This window comes from Lipophrys pholis, assembly GCF_963383615.2.
Source record: "Lipophrys pholis genome assembly, chromosome: 16".
Classification (NCBI taxonomy): Eukaryota; Metazoa; Chordata; class Actinopteri; order Blenniiformes; family Blenniidae; genus Lipophrys; species Lipophrys pholis.
This window is the reverse complement of record NC_137634.1, coordinates 2,925,106-2,945,410: the sequence shown is the minus strand read 5'-3', so window position 1 is coordinate 2,945,410 and position 20,305 is coordinate 2,925,106. Positions and strand designations below refer to the sequence as shown.

General features: G+C 43.5%; 3 protein-coding genes across 3 annotated transcripts; 1 reads left to right on the top strand and 2 right to left on the bottom strand.

Annotated features, from left to right (window-relative positions):
* Window positions 1-263: 263 nt before the first annotated feature.
* On the bottom strand, window positions 264-7,675 carry acat1 (acetyl-CoA acetyltransferase 1). Its single transcript, XM_080484108.1, has 12 exons — window positions 7,527-7,675; window positions 6,917-6,964; window positions 6,717-6,834; window positions 4,483-4,578; window positions 3,637-3,737; window positions 3,364-3,507; window positions 3,117-3,267; window positions 2,957-3,052; window positions 2,476-2,589; window positions 2,167-2,231; window positions 1,893-2,050; window positions 264-794 (listed from the first exon to the last, which is right to left on the bottom strand). The coding sequence occupies exons 1-12, from the start codon at window positions 7,575-7,577 to the stop codon at window positions 674-676; spliced, it is 1,263 nt and encodes a 420-aa protein (XP_080340234.1). The 5' UTR covers window positions 7,578-7,675; the 3' UTR covers window positions 264-673.
* Window positions 7,676-8,568: 893 nt separating this feature from the next.
* odad3 (outer dynein arm docking complex subunit 3) lies at window positions 8,569-13,785 on the top strand. The gene is made up of 13 exons (XM_080483701.1): window positions 8,569-8,720; window positions 8,821-8,942; window positions 9,085-9,162; window positions 9,683-9,862; window positions 9,970-10,071; window positions 10,336-10,461; window positions 10,584-10,706; window positions 10,929-11,078; window positions 11,158-11,318; window positions 11,398-11,554; window positions 11,645-11,794; window positions 13,045-13,132; window positions 13,210-13,785. Exons 1-13 carry the CDS (start codon window positions 8,648-8,650, stop codon window positions 13,332-13,334), a joined length of 1,635 nt encoding a protein of 544 aa, XP_080339827.1. The 5' UTR covers window positions 8,569-8,647; the 3' UTR covers window positions 13,335-13,785.
* Window positions 13,786-14,132: 347 nt separating this feature from the next.
* Window positions 14,133-20,222, bottom strand: mmp30 (matrix metallopeptidase 30). Its single transcript, XM_080483210.1, has 10 exons — window positions 19,881-20,222; window positions 18,720-18,967; window positions 18,490-18,638; window positions 17,054-17,179; window positions 16,814-16,975; window positions 16,451-16,634; window positions 16,206-16,336; window positions 15,524-15,683; window positions 14,805-14,908; window positions 14,133-14,716 (listed from the first exon to the last, which is right to left on the bottom strand). Exons 1-10 carry the CDS (start codon window positions 19,986-19,988, stop codon window positions 14,616-14,618), a joined length of 1,473 nt encoding a protein of 490 aa, XP_080339336.1. The 5' UTR covers window positions 19,989-20,222; the 3' UTR covers window positions 14,133-14,615.
* Window positions 20,223-20,305: the final 83 nt, after the last annotated feature.

Below are 20,305 nucleotides of genomic sequence, written 5' to 3'. Positions count from 1 at the left end.
AAAGGATCTAATAGAATATGTGTACATCTACAAAGACATATTGTAGTAGATCATTTAGTATACTAGAATATTTCTACACCGTAGTAGATTATTGTGTGTGATCAAGGTGTGTTGGAGCCAGAAACATGTCCTCTCACTTTAGATTTTATAAAAACAGGTGGAGTCTGCTTGAGCGGATCAGTGGAAAGTCAAATGCACATCGCCTCATTCCAGGGGGTGTGTACATGTATTTAACATTTACTTTGACAAATCAGCACAAAATACAAAGTCTAAAATCCTGCATTTAATTGCTTAGAATTTAACAATTCAAGTACAACTTGGTGACCAAAAAAACGGCTTTTCTCCATAAAGAAAAGCTACACCATCTAGTGGCCAAATCTGAAATGACAGCGCCAGACAATTAAAATACATTTACTGTATTAAAACATTTCTAATCTTGTTGCACCGTCAGACACAGCTGGAGACAAAACAGTACTTTGATAAGAAACTATTCATTTGCTCACTTCAGAGTTAAATATGGATCCAGAGAACTCTTCCACCAAAGGAGTGTTTAACTTTAGAGTCACGACGGAGTTCGAGTGAAACGACTCGAATGCGGCTGTGTGATTAAGGCCACCGGAGCTGCAGCAGTAACACGTTCATCCCTCAGTCACACAGTGAATCAAAGCTTCTTCTACAGCTTCTGGATGATGATGGACGACGCTCCTCCGCCGCCGTTGCAGATGCCCGCCAGGCCGTACTGACCCGGCTGCAGGTTGTGAACCATGTGACCCACGATCCTGGCTCCAGACATCCTGAAGGACGCAGACGGGAAAGGGTTTTTTAATCGAGACTCAGAAAACACAGGTTTCAAATGTGTTAAAAAAATAAAATAGAAGAGTAAAGTAGAAGGGTTTTTTCACACATGACGTTTGTTCCACTTGTGCAGTGAGAAGATTCTCGTATCTGTAACGTCACCGTTTCTGTGTTGGGACGTTTTTTCACTTTATGAATAGTGAATTTTCATGTTTTTGAAATTTTTATTCACTGTTCTTAAAGTGAAGAACTCTAAAATTCTCTATTCATAAAGTTAAAACTAGTCACTAGTTTTAAAATCCAAAACATAAAAGATTTACTAGTCATGAAGTAAAAAAAAAAAAAAAGTATTATTCTTGAAGAAAAAAAACTTAAAATTGACTTTGCTAAAAGTTAAAAATCATTAAAATGCCCTATTCCTAAAGTAAAAAAAAACATGAAAATCTACTGAATGCTGTTTATAATGTACTTTATTGAAGTTTATATTCTAGTCAAACTGTTTCACTTATAAGTAAAATTCATGTTTATGAATTTAGATTTTCTTGTCACAGTTCGAATGACGTCGTTTTTAGTCGTCTTTTTCCACTAACCCCCCCAAGTGGATTAGAGACTCCAAATATAAATGCTCACTTCTTTACAATACAGCACTGAGTGGAACTGTGATATCTGTTGTTGTAATGAAGTTAAAATACGTCCCGACATCATTCTGGGAAGCATTTTGATTCTATAAGTGAGTTTTACGTTAATTGCAGCTCAGCAAAGCTTCTTCCAGTGAAGTTTTTAGTTTCAGACAACTTAAGTAGCTACTAGAATATACGACAAGTATATTCGCAATAAACGAGAACAAGGATCCGTATCCGAGACTCAAATCTGAAAGATCTGTTGGGGAGCGGGAGGCCAGGAAGTGTGATCCCTAATAAATACCTTATATCGCCAAAAGTATTTGCTCAGCTCTTTAATCCATTGAATTGGAGATGAACCCTTCCTGTTCCAACATGAAGAAAGACCTGGATGATCCCGTTTGACCGTCCTCGTCCTGCCATAGTCTGATCTGAAGAGACCCCCCACCCAACCTCCATCCCCCCCAAACTGCTTACCCGATGGGGTGTCCCAGCGACACGGCGCCCCCGTTGACGTTGACCTTGCTGGGGTCGATGTCCAGCATCTTGATGTTGGCGAGCACGACCACGCTGAAGGCTTCGTTGATCTCCCACATGGAGATGTCCTCCTTCTTCAGTCCTGCTGCATCTAGAGCCTGGGGGGGGGGGGGGGGGGGGGGGTGGGGGGGGGGGGGTGAATACAGTCATTCTAGAAAACATCCAGAGAGACTGTCGAGTCATAACAGCACTTGGAGGTCATACCGACACCCACCTTTGGTACAGCGAAAGCAGGAGCGATGGGGAAATCAATGGGCGCCACTGCGGCGTCGGCAAAAGCTGAACGTGAAGAACAAAAATATTAAAATCCACATTTCAACCAATAACTGCTCAACGATAACCACCATTAACAGCAGGTACATGTGGGGGTGGGGGGGGGGGAAGAGACTCCCATCAGGTCCACCCAAAAAAAATCAAACTGAACACATGTGTTCAGAGATTTGTGTGTGTGTGTGTGTGTGTGTGTGTGTGTGTGTGTGTGTGTGTGTGTGTGTGTGTGTGTGTGTGTGTGTGTGTGTCTTACAGACGATCTTGGCCAGCGGAGTGACGCCGAGTCTCTTTGCGGCGTCGGCGGTCATCAAAACCAGAGCGGCGGCGCCGTCGTTCAGCGTGCTGGCGTTAGCCGCCGTCACCGTGCCTGAAATTTAAAACAAAGAGTAAAAAAGTCAGACGGGCCGAGAGCAGGAGGGATGAACGGTTGAACTAATAAGGAGCAAACTGTGAACGATATACATTTTTACAAAAGACTCAATGAACTGTTGAAGTCAAGACATGCATATTGTGAAAATAAAAACTTACAAACAAATCTGGTGAAATTACTTCAGATTGTAAAGCCTTGATTGCGTTTTGATTTTAAAAAGAGATCAAATGACTTTAAGTCCAAAGTATATTTTCATTTACAGCTGCTTGTGTGATAAAAGGTCAAAGCAGTGGAGCCATTTCAGGTTTTTATTATGACTATGAAGCCGAACTCCCCGGCTGATTGGATGAAATGTGGTCGTTACCGTTCTCCTTCTGGAACACGGCCCTCAGCTTGGGAACCTTGCTGAAGTCGACCCTCCTCCACTCCTCGTCCTCCGACACCACCACGTCCGGTTTACCTGCCAACACACGGCGGCGTCAGTTCCCTGGCTCTGTGCGGCGGCGGCATTTTGTTCCCGTCACCTCTCTGAGGAATGCTGACGGGTACGATCTCCCGGGCCAGCACGCCGGACTCGAACGCCGCTTTGCTGCGGCTGTAGGAGCCGATGGCGTAGACGTCCTGCTCCTCTCGGGTGATGCTGCTGGTCTTTGCGGTGTTCTCCGCACAGTTTCCCTGTTGAAAGAAAAATTTACGAAATTAAAATAAACACAAGCGGCGTCAAGCGGCGCGTCATTTTGCGTGAACGTGGAGCGGCAGGCGGACGGCGACCATGTGGAACTTGTTGTAGACGTCCGTGAGTCCGTCCTTCACGATGAGGTCCTCCATCCTCACTCCTCCGTAGGTCGGCGTCTCCCTGGGCATGACGTACGGGACGTTGGACATGCTCTCCATGCCTCCTGCCACCATCACATCCTGAACACACACACACACACACACACACACCAGGTCTCGGCGTGCCGCTCATCCCTGCCAGCTGACAGTAAACACAGCTTGTTTTGTGTTTCAGGCCGCCGGCGACGTTAAAAGACAGGACATGTGTACCTGGTGTCCACACATGAGACTCTGAGCGGCCAGCATGATGGACTTCATCCCAGACGCACACACTTTGTTGATGGTTGTTGCCGGAGTGCCGACAGTCAGACCTGCAGACACGGTCAGGGATTTGACTCCATTACAGTTCGGGAAGGGTACTACGTACATTTCAACCAATATGGTACCGGTACCAGTACTCAGCGGTACCAATTTTCAGTACTTTTGTGTGTGTTTATGTGGTAATAAATGTTAATTTGTTTCATGATAAAATTTTAAAATAATAATTAAATTTAGCATTTTTATTTCTCTCTCTATATATAACCTTTAACAATAAAACTCTTAACTACACCTATGCCGTGTTTTTTAATTAATAATGCTCAAAATAAAATCCAGCTCCACACATCCTATCCCTTTCCCTTCTGGAAACATCGTTATGGTAGATCTGTGATGGTAGAGCTGTAAAACTGTGATGGTAGATCTATCGATCTGTGATGGTAGAACTGTAAATCTGTGATGGTAGAGCTATAGATCTGTGATGGTAGAGCTGTAGATCTGTGATGGTAGATCTGAGCCGGTCAAAAATTAACAAAATAAATCAATCTAGTACTGAACCAGGAGCTTCCTCAGATTAAAGTATCCCCGCCGGGGCTTTGCACTTTGTGTCACAAATATAGCAGCGAGCGTGATCTGCACCGTGTTTTAGAAAAGCGGGGCCGTGCTTTCGAATTACGGAATTCCGAACTGACGGGACTTGGTCGGGACCCTTCGATAATTCCAGATCCTCGCGGCGGTAAAAACTGATCTCATTATTTCCCAGAAGCAGCGGTGACCTCCAGGCCCGGCCCGGGTTCCTACCTGCTCCCAGCAGAGCCTGTCTGGTCGGAGCTTGTCCTTCTCCGGCCTGCAGCACGTTTCCCATGTAGACCTCCTGCACCTCCTCCGGAGCGATTCCTCAACACAGAACCAAAGAAAACACAGGTTACTGGTGATAATATACCCAGTGGAGCGTTGCTGGTTGAGGTTAATGAACTCGCTCTTCTCTACTTTACATCGACTGAATGATTTCCCATCACAAAGCCGTTCTCACCAGCAGCGCTTCAGAAGAGCAGTGCTTTAGTGAGTTCAGTCATTTTGAGCTTCTGGCCTCGATGGAATAAGCAAATAACATTTTGATGTCATAATAATCCTTTTTTTTTTTCTTAAACATTCTGAGGTTGCAAATTATAAATCCATCCAAAACAATAATCACTGCAGTTCCGTCTTTAATGATATAGATATTTATGGATGTTTATATCACAGTAACGATACGTCTGCAATATGTCATGCAGCTCTGGGTTCTGGGTTCCAAGACCAATAAAGCCCCGTTTCCACAGTGCCCCTTGGTACCGGTGCCGGTCAGGTGGGGGTTGACTATCCGTAACCAGACCCGTATCAGTGCCGCGTTTCCATTACACGGGGAACGGTTTGAAATGTAGGCGGGGTTATGAACGGTGGCGTAATCATGCAGGATGTGACGCCATAACGGGAGGACATTTTCAAAAAAGTTTCCTGATTGCTGCAGAAGAACTGATTGGAAATGGCTGCTTGCTGGGAGAACAGCGGTTGTCACGGACCAATGAGCAGACGGCAGTGTTGAAGCCCCTCCCGCTCATATCCGGCACATTGTGCCTGGTACCCCAAGTGGAGGGGTAGCGAGAAATGGTTCCCAATGGTACCGGTTGGTAACGGTTCTGAGTCAGTGGAAACGCACAACAACCGGTTCCAGCCTGACCCGTACCGGCACCAAGGGGCACTGTGGAAACGGGGCTTAATACTAACAAGTGCTGCACTTTTACAGTTTTATTTGATCCATTGGAACGTCTGCTTGTTTTTACTGCGCCAGCTTTGTCCCCCGATCGCTAAACTGATTCACTTTAATGTTTCTATTCTCCGCCGCTGTCTGTATTTCTTTTCACTGAACGTTCCCTTCCAGATCTACCGCTCCAGGTTCTCCCGTCACATTTTCCATGACTTCCACGGCATTTCAGCAACATGCAGCTCGATACGGTACGAGTTCATGCAGAACTGTAACATTATATCACCTTGTATATTGTGAAAAGTGAAAATAAGCAGTTTGATTTGAGATCCGGAGCTTCCTGATCTTCAGCTTCAGAGGTTCAATTCTGCTTCTGTGTGACTTTCTGTTCTTATATAAGTTTAATTACTTGTTTTCCACTTTAAAAACTGTGTTTATGACATTACCTGTAAAAGTCCTCCAATAAAAACAAACAATACAAAAGACGTCACAGTGAAGAAGTTTGCCTGCAGAATAAAGATCTTTCTGACGGAAGTAATCAGTAATAAAAAGGTCCAATGAAGACGGAGCTCTTCTTGTCCTGCAACAAAAATGTTTGGAAGCACTTCACACAGAACAATACGGCGTGAAGGTAATTATTGATCGAAGTAAATATGATCAGATTGGTTTCGCTGAGACTAACTTTCTTCTTGTTACATAAAAGTTTGATTACAAGAAAATAAAAAGAACCCTAAAAAAAAAGAGCTGTGCAACTTTTATCACCGAGAGTCATTTCAGTCGGTTTCTATCAAATAAAATAAAAACAAGTTTAACCTTTGACACTAAAACAGAATCATAAAGTTTTGTCATATCGCCCAAAATTGTGTTTTATATTGCACTTAAGTTTTATAACGATTCAAAAAAAAACATTTGATTATATTTTGAACTGTTTTTGAAGCCCAGCTTAATGTTTTCACATCTTTTTTTTAAAGATCTTGAACAGTTTTTATATTTTCTTAGCCCTTTAGATGTTTTTCTCTCATTATTTCTCAGTGACTTGAACTGTTTCAGCCCCCATCGGAGCTATTTTTACTTTTTTCTATCAATTTGAACCATTTTTTCATGTTTTTCTTTTACACGTTTTCACTGGTTGAGTTATTTTTCATATTTTATCAGTTCTACCTATTTTAACTTATAGTCATTTTTGCCTTATTTTATGGGTTTATAGTAGAATAAATCACAGATAGGAATGATTATCAACATGCTTGAGGGAACCCGTCCAGAGGAGCTCCAGACTGCAGCGGTCCAGGATTACCTGCTCGGTCTATGGCTCCTTTGATGGCGATGGAGCCCAGTTTGGTGGCCGGGACGGCGGCCAGGCTGCCTTTGAAGGAGCCCATTGGAGTGCGGACGGCGCTGACGATGACCACCTCCTGACATCACAAGCGTTCAGCACACAAACCATTTACAATCCAATATTAATGAAGAATAGGAGGTCTGAGGAGTATGACTTACATTGAGGGAGGGACGAGATGTGTAGGTCCTTGAGATGTACTTGTGAGCCTGGGATTTAAAAAATATATGTATGGATGAATACATAATAAATTCGAATTGGAGACAGTTTTCCTTCTAAAACATGCCCTCTTAAAGGACATTAACACCCAGCAGATACTGAAACCGAGTGGTTTTATCATGAGAATTAAAAATATACTCTTGATGCATGAACTGCACGTTAAATAAGCTGTTGAGAAACAGGATTAGTCAACATATTTTCTATTTTTCAAACCGACATCACGTTCAAAAGCAGTATGTTAAATAGAAATACACCTTTATTGTGATTATAATGTCTGCTGGTTAGCAGCTGTTCTTCCTGTTGTTAGCCTCTCCCACAGTGATAAACCCCTAAAGGCTGGAGAAACACGTAGATAATCCCACTAAAACCACTTAAATTCCTCTTCTTTAATGTCACTTTAACTAAAGACCCTACAGCCTCTCCAACAGGTCCAATCAGCAGCAGCAGCAGCAGCAGCAGGCCCTGCGCTGCCATATTGTTCTACCACTCCTCTGTAGTTTAATGTGACATTTAAGCAACACAAAGATGGATTCAGGTCACCGCTTCACTCACCAGTCGCTTGCAGACTCCAGCCTGCAGGGTGAGAAGTCCACTGGATGACATTTTGGCCTGGAAGAAGGAGTGTGTGACTCCTGCAACAGTAAACAGCGTTCACCTTCAGCGGCGGGGGGTGGAGAGGACGGACATGCGCAGCCAATCACAGCGAGGGGTGTGCTTGTGACGTCAACGGTGCCCCGGAAGACTGGGAGATGTAGTTCTTTACGTGAAGCCCGCAATTCTTTCCCCGTGAACGTGACGCGCGCTATCTCGCGGCCGCCATCTTGGATGGGTCACCCGTGAGCCCCAGTACATTTGTTCCCACAGAAAAATTGCAAATATGAGCTTTCTGCTGAAATGCTTTATATTATGCTCTTTAAGATAATTATACGACATGGAATATATAAAATAAATTAATAAAGAGACTGTTTATTCATTTGGATTTGTCTCTCTCACACACACACAGAGTACGGGTGGGGGGGTCTCGAAAATATTGGTAAAATGTTGTCTTTACCGATGCATTTCCTTTTTGTTTTTTGTTTTATTTTCAGTTTTGTCATGATCATGTCTAAAATTAGGCTAATTTTATTTATTTTTATTTGTGCATGAGGGCGAATCATCGCTCTTTCACTTTAAAAAAGTCGCCAGCCTGCATGCAGTTCTTGTCCTCACCAATGAAGTGTGGGGGCGCTCGTCTTAAACGTCACGTTAAATCAGACAGCAGCTCAATTTCAAACAGGGAAACCTTGTAAATATAGGATTTCCTGGGAAAAATAAGCTGGGGGACTCTGAGGAGCAGCAACATGTGTTCTTTAAATTCAATATAGAACTTAACAAAATGTGGGTTTACCTTTGCTAATCTGCATTTGTCAATGTGAAATTTTCCAATTAGAATTATTGAACTAACTATAAATTCTATGTCCTTATTTTTGCAATCATAATATGCCATTACACCTTTACAGTCAATTTGAACATGATTTATTTGTTTATTAAATTATGATTTTTACACACTGAATGATAAATGATTGACGTGAACTTTCACCGGAAACGAGGCTGTGTTGACACGCTGCTAAGCAACAACTCACGGTCCAGACAGAAACGTACGTGAAGTGCTTTTCCTCCGGAAATCACCGATAATGGCTTTCACCAGGATCAAACCTTCACTGTACGACCAGATAACTGAGTTCCAGAGGAAAATCCAGCTTCTCGGTGAGTTTAACTGGCTGATGGTTCACTGGAACAAATTTAAACAGTATTGAGACCGACGAGTCGCTGCATTGTTGATGCAATGTTTGCCTTTGTCCACCAGAGGGCGACAGAAACGCGCATTATGAGAGCTCCCAGTCCATCATCGAGAGGAACAGTGATTCCCTGCGCCAGCTGAGGCAGGACAACAAGAGGCTGTACAAGGAGCTGGCTGAGGCCAGTGATGTGAGTGAAGCCACAGAAGCAGCTCCAGCTTCCCTTCTTCTGGCTGACTTTGTCCTCAAGTGACGTTTCTGTGAGAATCCGAGCAGAACCCACCTGCTCTGTTGCTTGTAGACTTAAAGCAGTTTGGTGTTTTTGTCTGCAGGGCGATGAACGAATCATCAGAGCAGCTTTTCACACCAGAGCCTTGGAGAAGCACGGCCTCCGCAACAAGTCGGAGGAGGTGAGATGAGCAGCAATGAAAAGATTCGATCAAATATATGGTTATTAGTCCCACAAGTGAGAAAGTGCGATTTCCTTTTCTGATAATTGTGATTTACATTGTAATCTTTGATGACAGCTGAAATGGGTAGATATACACAACTCACAGAAGTTAGGGATAGTTAGCTTTCGGGTGAAATTTATGAAAAATTTAACAAGTTAATGCTACAGTGAGATTATGTCATGAAAGTAGGGTGTTTGATTAGAAGTATGCAAGAACGACTTCCCCATTTCAAACAATATGTTGATGCAAAGGCCAAAAACAGTCCAAACAAAAATGGATCAATGCATGAGCAAACATTAGAAATATTATTTCCAATGAGAAATAAAAGTCTTCCCACTGGTATCCTTGCAATTTTTGCACTGTCACTGTGACAAAAATAAACAATTCATCCATTCATTCAATCTATAAAAAGAAAATGCATATATATTTTCTATTTTGCCAATGATAGATGAGCCAGTTTTGTGTCTCACATGTTCAGAAAGCCCTCACAACATTACAAGAGAAGAGTCTGTCCGAGTCGAAGCTGCTCAACGCCCTGAAGCACATCACCAGGACGCACCGGCGCCACCTGGAGGAGCTGAAAGTCGAATACAAGCGGCAGAAATCAGAGGCTGGGACGATTTGTCCTGGTGTCTGGAAAAACGAGGACCATGGCATGGCACGTGTGTTACACATCTTCTCAATGCAATTGGCAATACTACTAATAATTATTAATATTTACTGAAAGTTCTAATGTTTTGGTGAAACTTGCTGATTTGACTTCAGAAGCGGCGGACTCTTGAAAACAAGCTGGAGAAAACCCAGTTGAAGTGCAAAGAGAGTGAGAACATCATGGCCAACTACCTGAAAATCAAAAGCCACCTGCAGGTTTGTCTTTGTTCAGTTTGTAACCAATGAGCGGGAATTTGCTCAGGCTCCTGATCGCAGAATTCAGATCAATATCACTGGACTGAAACACATCTGATCCCATCAAACTGACTATTATAGAAGAGAACTATCATTTATTCTTTATTTGTTTCACCAGGAAGTTGCTTGAGATCTAATGTGTTCTTCAAGCAGCAACATTAAGCTCCAGTACAAAGGGAAACACAGAATCTTCTAACGTCTTCAAACTCCTTCCTCCTCATTCAGGATGAGAGTCTGACGTTCCAGGGCCAACTAGACAGTCTGAATGAGGAGATCCTGATGCACAGGGGGGAACTGCAGAGCATGCAGCTCATTTACAAGAATGCAAAGGTCGATAAAGAAGATTACAAGGTGAACTGCAGCCTCTTCTACAAACAGCGTTCATGTCGAAGAAGCATCACGATGTCCGTGTTTGTTTTAAACCCTCGGTTCCCCCGTCGCCTCTGTGCCGCCTCTCATTGTTCCTCCTGCAGGCGGAGCTGCAGCGGCTGGAGGAGCAGCTCCACCGAGAGCGAAAGGAGAGAGAGCGAATAATCGCGAGCTACAGGAGGGACTTCGAGCTGTGCAAAGCCGAGGCCGAGAAAAATGATCGGCGGGTGAGACGCACGCTGACAATACGTGTCTGTGTTCCGACTGGATTCTCATGCGCTGGTTCATCACCCGCGTTGGAGTTTGTTGACTGTGTTTATTGTTACACATAATTCATTCCATAATTTCCTCAGCGGATGGTGATTTTTCTCTGCCCCATAGTGTGCCAGAGCCAATCCATTCATGGATTCATTCTCAACAGGTGTGATTTTGGCCGTTCTCATCCGCAGGCTCAGAGAGCGGTGATGCAGCCGGATGAAATGAGCAGCGAGGCGCAGCGCAGCACCACCAGGACGGCGGCCGAAGAGGAGAAAGCCATTTCCACCTTTGAAGAGATCTACAGGAGCATCAAAGAGGCCACCGGAACCACAAATATGCAGGTGTGTATGTGAAGAAATTTAAAAGAAAAAGAGAAACAGCTGCATTATGTGAATTTTTTATTCTTTTGCTCACGTGTAGGAGATAGTGGAGCGATTTACTTCTCAAAAGGACACATATCAACACCTGGAGGAAGTGAAAGTGGAGAACGAGGGAGTCCTGCTGCAGCTGAAGGAGCATAAAAAGCTCCAGAGCCGACAGCTTGACGACATGAAGTATTCTGGGGAGGCCAAACTCTGCAGGTGAGACTCAGCTTCGTCAATTCAAACTTCTCACCGTGCTCGATCACCAGCGGCCATCTTGTCTCTGCGCTGTGATTAGTGACCGGCGGACCCTGGAGGAGTGCGAGGGGCAGCTGCAGGCTCAGCAGCAGAAGTGCAAACCCGCCAAGGAGCATCGGGACTGGCTGACTAAGACTCTCAGCGCCGCCCGAGCTGGAGTGGAGCACCTGGCGGACAAACTGCAACACGTCTCAGTGGTGAAAGCCGCAACGCTCGATTATCAACTATATATCAGGATCATCAGGATCTAAAAATGTCCCCTTCCACTTCCATTGATCAACTTCCAGAGCGAAGACATGCATGTGGAAGCTCATCCCGACTCGGAGGAGTTTGTGGTGGAGCTGATGAAGCAGTGCGAGCAGAAACTGCAGGCGATGCAGGCGGAGCTTCAAGAGACGGACGTGGCAGTTGTCATGAAGGAGATGGAGGAGGAGGCGGTGAGGAAAACACTTCACGTACCGTCAACCAGCTGCCGGCAACTCGCTTTTTAATTCACCCTTCGCTTTCTCATGCAGAAGGTTTACTTTCCTTGTTATCACAGCACAGAGTGAGCGAAGGAACATCATTAAAAAAATGTACTTAAACGAGAATGGGCGGTAGAGCGCATATGTTTCGGTTAAATGATGTTCTGTTGGCGTGTGATTGGCTGGGAGGGTGGGGGTGGGTGGGGTCAGCTTCAGGCCTGACAGACGGCGCAAAGCGGCGCTCCAGCGTGTCGACAATGGAGAAAATATCTCACTTCAGCAGGATCTGTTCAATCCCCACATCTAATCGACTGGTCCTTGGATGATGACGAATCATCCCTGAAGATTTCATTCATGCAATCCGGGTTAATAGTTTTTGCGAAAAGTTGGTAAAATAGATACAAACATACAAACCAATAAATAAACCAATAAATAAAGATATCTCACCCAACTTTCTTTGGCGAAGGTAATCAGTTAAATTAACTCGTAGTTTTAGAATACTCATTAACTGTGTTGCCATAGTTATCTTGAAAAAAAACTCAGATTATTGATTGCTAGTTACTCCTTTAAAAAGTAACTTAGTTACTTGGCTGATTACTTGTTTTTAAAAGTAACCAAGTTAGATTACAAGTAAGTTTTTATTTACTTTCAGCAGCTGCCGACAACACCCCCCACAACACCAACATAAAAATGACAACCGGTTTTGCTAAAAAGCTCAGGGAAAAGGGGGCGGGGCTTCCTGCCAATATATAACAATATATAATAATATATAACATATAATAGTGTGACATCTCTGCAGTTGTGTTCTTGTTGCAATGATATGGTTTTGCGATGATGTTTGTTAGTTCCTATTCTTTTGTGTCACCTGAACGCACCATTAGAGCGAGCTGGCCTGTGATTGGCTGAGAGTGGAGAAGGGGGCGGGTCAGATGTGCATGCAGAAACACTGCGAATGTCCGTTTGGAGGAGAACGATGGAGCGTTTGCTTATTTATTATAGGCAACTCTATTGCCTTTTTGTTGTTTGTTTTTTTAACCTCATTTCATATTCTTCAATTTTCCTTTCCTTTCTATTATGCAAATAGCTTATGGGTTGTTTTTTTGTAAATAAAAGTTATTTTTGTTAACTTGTATTTATCTGATTTGTTTGTCAGCGTTGCAATTTGTACTGTTTTCAAAAGATTAATAAAAAAAACGTTTCCATCGTGCTGCTTCATGTTGCAGTTCCTCGTCAAGATGGAGGGGAAACTTCCAGAGTACAACACCAGAATCAAACTGCCCGGAGATCAAACACAGGAACTCTTCGACGACGGTGAGTCGAGCCGCCGCTGCCTGACCGCGGAGCCTTCACGTGGTTCTAAAGTTCCTCTTTGTCTCGCCGCGCCACAGAGGACGAGCGCGAGGACGAGGAGGCCGGCGTCATCTCGCGTGACGCCATGAAGCGTCAGTCTCAGCTGATCGTCGACACGAACCCCAAGAAGAAGACCTGGAAGAAGAAGAAGGGAAACGTTTGAGCGACACACACATTGTGAAGCTTCACATGCAGATAGACAAGTTCTTCTCTTCCATTCATTTCCATTGATTCGTGTGCAAGCAAGCTGAAAATTATTCTTAATATCTTGAATTTTGTCTTCCTGAATCTCAGCATGTAATCGTTTCACTTTGAACCTGTGCTTTGATGTATTTGTGGTTTTTTGGCGTCGTGTCAAGATCATGTTTCAGTGTTGTCGAATGAAGCGTCTCATGTGAGGAAATGATTTTCACTTTGTCCTTTCCAGCTTCCATGGCGTGCAATGTTTCTCTTTGCCAGGTTTATAACACCTTGAATAGGAGGTGGAAATTTACGATTTGCTCAGTACGGCATTCATGCATGTTCTGTGTCTTCCAGTTTTTCACAAACCACTCCCTTCCTGTCATATCATCTTCTTCTTCTTCTTCTTGCATCCATAAAGTTGCATTACCGCCATCTGCTGGTTCTATCTACATTGTTTCCCACAGCTCTCGTCGTCCCTGATGACTGTTTCCCTCTCTGTCTCTTACCAGCAGCTTTTTCATCCCTGATGACTGTTTCCCTTCTTCTTCCTCTTCACTTGGGTTCAATGACAGTTGGCATCCGTGAAGTTGCACTACCGCCACCTGCTGGTTCCAGCTCGTCCATAGCATTCCCACCGCTCAAAAGAAAGAAAGAAAGAAAGAAAGAAAGGAAGGCAAACTCCTCTCTCTCTCATCTCCTCTTGTTTGCTCATTGATTCTGCCCTCTTCCTTTCTTTAGTTGTTGTCTTTCTTCTGCTGTCAATCAAACCAGATACCCATGCAGTGATTAATCTTTTATTACCTACAATTTGACAAAACCTCCAGGTCTAAACCTCTGTGCCTTCAATCGTAGTTACAGCCTTGCACACACGCCGTTTTACACACTGTATTTTAATTCACTTTGTACAAGTATAATGACAGTAAAAGCATTCTATTCTATCACCAAGCCACTGAAATTAACTGAAACAGACCCGCCCACTCCCTGTCCCCCCATTTCTACCGGACGTCCCCCCTTCAGAACGCCTTAACCTGACAAAATGAGTTTGACGACAGGGTCGTCCATTACTTCTCTAACGAGCAAAACATTCGCAGGTAAATCATTCTGGACACTCCAGATCAAATTGAAAACTGCATGTGCTGTCTGTGTGTGTGTGTGTGTGTGTGTGTGTGTGTGTGTGTGTGTGTGTGTGTGTGTGTGTGTGTGTGTGTGTGTGTGTGTGTGTGTGTGTGTGTGTGTGTGTGTGTGTGTGTGTGATCAGTTTTTAACAGTCCATCCACTCGTAGTCGGAGAGGGTGCGAATGGCTCTCCTGCGTACGTAGTGGTACTCAGTCTGACGGGATCCGAACGAGAAGTAGAGGTACCCTGAAAGGAAGGAGTGTGTCGTCACTGTCGTACCAAGACAAGAGTGTGACGTTGCACCAAACCACCTGATCTGTGGCGCCAGTCTCACCTTTGTTCTCAAACGCGGCGTCCACTCTGAACCCGAGGCCAGGGAGGTCGGTGTGGATGAACTTCGGGAATCCATCGTCCATTTCACCCCGCCTGTCGTTGTAGCTTGAAGTGGAACATTGAGCGATTCATTAGCAAGAGGGGGGGGATCCCTACATCAAGTACTGAATTAAACCCTTTTGTTGGGAGTTTTCATGCTTGAGACATTTTCCTTTTACACGACAACGTTTCAAACGGGGTCCAGTTGTGGAAAAATCAAGACAAGGACTCAGTCGATAGTAAAACACACACAAGATTTAACAAAAGTAATTAAATCAAAATTTTCTTTTTTTGAAAATCAAAATACAGAAAGAAAATGATGTAAGCGAATCAACGTGGGGTTTATTTTTTGAGAATTAAAACTGATGCAAGTGGGAGCGGCTATGTAGGACGTTCAGACTTCATAGTTATTTTGTTTTGATATTTGCTGTTTGCTTTTAATTTTCAATGGAAAATGATTATTTGAGATAAGGGGATAGAATAGACGTTAATCTACTTCCTGCTCCCTTACATTCAGGGATTTGAAAACTTTTGGTTTTGTCTTGTCCGTCAGTCCGAACATGTTGTCATGGAAACGGACACCTAAAATTGTAATGCTACAGACATGCAGATAAAATGAGTCAAAGCAAAGATACCTGAAAGATTTTCTGAACCTTACAGTTTGTAAGTCTGAACACTCACCTCCAGTATCGGTTGCCCACAAAGAAGAGGGTTCGGCTTGTGAAGGACACGTGGACGGCGGCGTCCACATTGTCGATGGTTGAAGGGAAGCCGAGCTCACGGATGTGTTTGGGGTAACCTGGCAGCGCAGTGTTTCCTGTGAACCCCCAGTACTGATCCCCTGTGGGGCAGAGTTTGAGAAAAGTTATGTTCCCAGCAGGTTTTCATCAGTTCTTCAACAGTTAATGTGACTTTTAATCATCTAGAACCTGATTTCGTGAGTTGAGACTTGTGATGGAATGTCAGAGTATTGATTAGATTAATTGGTAATGGGGGTGGCAGAAGGAGCTATAGAGTAAAGACCAGTATAATCTTGTACATCAGCTAGACTTATGAATACCTCTGTCTGTAAATACAGTTCATTACTACAATGGCAAGTAAAAAGGTTTGGTGTCACACATCGTGTTGGGGGGTCAGGCAAAACTAGACGAACGCAGATCGGAAGAAATGGATTTTACAACAGCAACACACTTTTTTATTTCTTTCCCTGGTGTAATCAAGTATTTACTGAAAATACAAAGTACCCAGGAGTGTACTGGCCAGCTGGCAGACCGGGACAAATCCCAGTGGGCCGACATGATAATAAGAAATTTTAAACTTTTGACCAATCCTATGTGTGTTTATGAGGGATTCATTTTGGTACCTTGAAATAAAAAGACAGTGTTGTCTGACTTGAACTCATAAGCAGCATCCACTTTGCTGATTCCTGCCCAGATGGACTGAATCGGCTTCACGCTGATTCCACCCCAGGAGCTGATCCTCCTCCAGCAATATCTGACGGAAAAAAAACCACCAAAACATTGTGAACATGCAGACATCAACACGACACAATAACTGCAGCCCTCAGACTGATTCATTTAATCAATGACAAGAAGGAAAATGTCTCACCCGTCTTTAAAGAAGTACAGATTCCCTTGAATCGTGGTCACGGCGTCGAAAGCCAGACGTGTGTCACATCTGTCTGGAGCAGGTTCTGATGCGGGATCAGGTGCATCGTGGGGATTTGGCAAAGGTTTTATGGGGGATAGTGGATCTGGTTTAGCTGTGTCCTGATCTGATGTGGATCTGACTCCTTCAGTAGAAAATAATGAAAATAAAGATGAGGCTCTGCAGGAACGTCTCTATAATAATAATAATAATAATTATAATAATAACTATTAATATAGCACTTTTAAGAACAGTTGTTACACAAAGTTGTCGTCTGTTAAACCCAGTAGAACCAGGTGTCTTCTCTCTGAGGATGAATCTCACCATACAGAGCCTGAACTCCCTGGACGTCGTCGTCTGGCAGCTTGTATCCGTCGGTGTTCAGGTACTGGTAGGTGGGAAACATCAGCGCCGTCTGGAGCTTAGAGTGGCCGAGTCCCAGAGCGTGGCCGAACTCATGGGCCGCCACCAGGAACAGGTTGGCTCCTGCACGAACACAACGATGACGTTAATGTGGTGTTTTTCACCGGCTGGAGCAACGTGACGCGATCACTGTTCCTGCACCTTGTGCTGAGAGCGTCCAGACTTCATCTTCATCAAAGTGGGTGTCGCCTCCCATCCCTTGTCCAGGTGAGAAAGCGTGCGCCAAGACGCCCTGTGATCCATCGAATGGAGCAAAATCTCCATGGTCTCAATTTAAAAGAACAGAGTGAAGGAAAAGTTTAAATCTGAGCAGTAACACAGATAGCTGAGGACATTTGTTTTTGAAACTACCGTATTTCTCCGACTAAGAGCTGCATATGTCAAAAACCATTGAAGTATATTTTCTGATTATTTTCTTCATCTTGTTTTTATGGGTTACTTTTGTGTGATCAGAAGATCTGTTTTGTGCTCTTACCCTGGCGCCAGCCAGTCAGAAGTGCTAGATTGTTGATCATCCTTGTTCATCCTGTCGTGACATTATCTTGTGTGAGACCCCTAAACTAAACCAGATGTCTTGACATCATCGGGTCCTAATATGTAAATCACCTGACGTGCAGCTCTCTCGGGGTTTGCCCCGGGGATATAGGACGCTTGCATGCTTCTGTTCGACACGCTGCCTCCCGCAGATCATTCCATCAGCCTGTGATTCTGATGACACCCAATTTTATATGAAACGTTTTTTTTATGTGCACGCGAGAAGGCATCAGTGAAGGTTTATCATCCTCTTCATCACCACCTGATTAACAACCCCATCATGAAGAAAAGAAAAAAAAAACACCATCACCAGGAGTTTCTCTACTTTTCTCACTCACATGTTTGTACACACTTTCTGCTTTCTGAAGCACATTTGATAATTTTTCCATATTTATCTATAGTTTATAGTCTATAGCTCTTTTCCAGAAAATCTAGGTTTTTATTCAAATGTACTCAAAATATGAAATTGAAACATAAACATTTGGAGATTTCTTGTGGTTAAGGAGGTATTAGAGTGACAGTCTTCCAGTTTTCTACGTGTTTGATTTCCAGGTCCTCTGAATGTTATTTATTTTTGATATGAAATTACATAGGAAACCTTTCATTTGTGATCAAGTCTTCCATTCTTATAGTTTTTTTAACTCTCACTTTTACCATTGTTTTTCATTGGTTCTCATGCTTTTATTGACTCAATACACTCATGGATCAGCTTTTTTCAGTGTTGGTATCTCTAAATTTAGTATTAAACTGATAAATCAAAGCGATAACATGAATAGAAAATTTAGATAAAATCAAAATTCTGTGAAATAAAAGTTAAAGAAATAATTCCCGGTAATATTACATCAGTGCCTCAGTCGTATATTGATAATGTTTCGCCTTTAAGCCATCACATCAGTGGTTTCCAGGTTGCGTCACATTCATGAGTGGCATCACTGTGAAGTTGAGTGTTTGGTGGAGATCCAGAGGAAAAGGGCTGGGAACCATTGAAGCAAGCATTTTATTTTGTTGTTGTTTTTCCAAAGGGCGATGGAAGCAGCTTTTACCTCTACCGTTGAACTTGATCATCATGTCCGCGGTGCCGCTCTCGATCTGCTTGAAATCCAGAGGAGTTACGTCACTGTACAGTTGGAGAGCCTTGGCTAAAGTGTCGTCCACTTCTCTTTGGCTCAAGTCTGGAGTGTATTGTGTCACCCTGTTGGGCGTAAATCATATGTTTCACACTTAAATGAACTGAAAAAACCACCAGTACTGTTTTTTTAAAGAGGTGTATTACCTATAAGTGATGATTGGCTTGGTCCATTTCGGTCTCCCGTCGAAGTGACTGTAGCTGGTCACATCGGTGAACCCACAGCGCCGGCGACTCATCACCTCCAGCGTGTTGGAGTCCAACTGACCCGTCACCTGCAGCCCAAAAAACTCCTGCATCGTTTTGAGAGTGTCCTCAAAAGAGTCCAGAGAGCTGCGCCAGACACTGTTGGGGGCACTGACCCCAACGTCAGAGAAAAACCTGGACAGGTACTCCTGAAAAGACAAGTGTTCATGTTGGTTGTACCCATTAACTGACAAACTAGGCTCATAAAGGTCAGATGTTTGACTTGATTTGATTCATTTATATATTTCAAATGCAGGAATGATTACAATTAGATGAAACAAATGGGAAAAAAGCCCATTTCAATATCACACACATTTGACTCGTTCGAAAAGGGAAAGGAAGACTTTTCATGTGAACCTTTGAGGAGGATCAGAACAAGTGCAGGCGTATTTATTCTTTGCAGGTACTGTCAAGTTGTTTCATTCCATCTTGATACGAAGCAACAGCTCAATGATTGACTGAAAACTCCCTGTGCCAGCTCAGTCCTCTACGAGTGACTCTGAGCCTCCGGGGACAAAGACATGTCGAGTGACGTTATAACATTTGGCCCTTAGAAGAAGGTTTGAAGGTCTGTCTATCAGCTTGTACAACTATTGATTTATTATTACAATTTACATGCATGCATGGATGCCACATTCAGCCATTTTGGCAGTTTTATGAGTTTTTAAAGTGAAATTCTGGGAAAAATGTCACAAACCAATCCGACGGTTTTACTACTTCTGACTCTGGATGTTTATAATTTGATCATCAAGCAGATTTCATTTTATTTTGCCATTGATGTTTTTGTAGAAGTCTGATGCTTCTATACCCAGAACACACCTGCAATTGCAAAGTTGAACTGAAAACTGAGCGAAAATTGGCAACCTTGAAGGTATACCTTCAACATTAAATAACAAACACATGGGGCGTCTCTGAAACAGGGAACATTAGTGACGCTTTCACAAGTAAAATTGCTGAAAACTTCTCAACCACTTTTGCTTCCAAGGCTTAAAAGAGAAAACCCTTCAAATTCCAAACTTCCAAATCCAGCGATCAATCCAACATGTGCACGGTGATGTTTACCTGAGCTTTGGTCACCTCTTCCTCGCTGTGCGGAGGGGTTGGCGCCGCTCCACCCAGCACCACAACCGTCACAACCACCATCGTTTTTAGAGCCAGTGCAGCTTCCATGACGGTTCCTGTTCTCTATCGGAGGATTGTTCTCTCTGGTCCGGCTCAGCTGAAGAAGTGTGACGGACTGTGAGGTTGTTTCCTGATATGTTTGGCTTCTGTGTATAAGTTAGACGGTGGGGCAATCATACATTCCTGTGAGTGTCTGAACAGGCTGATTCAGAACCAGAGCAGGAAGCATTGTGGGAGAGAAGAGCTCAGGTTGAAATGTCAGATCTGCAAAAACATGATTCTGCCGAGAACTTGTGCAACATGGAACAGAAGCACTTTTGTTTTGCTTGATTTGACCTCAGGGCTGTTCAGGAATTTCTCTGATT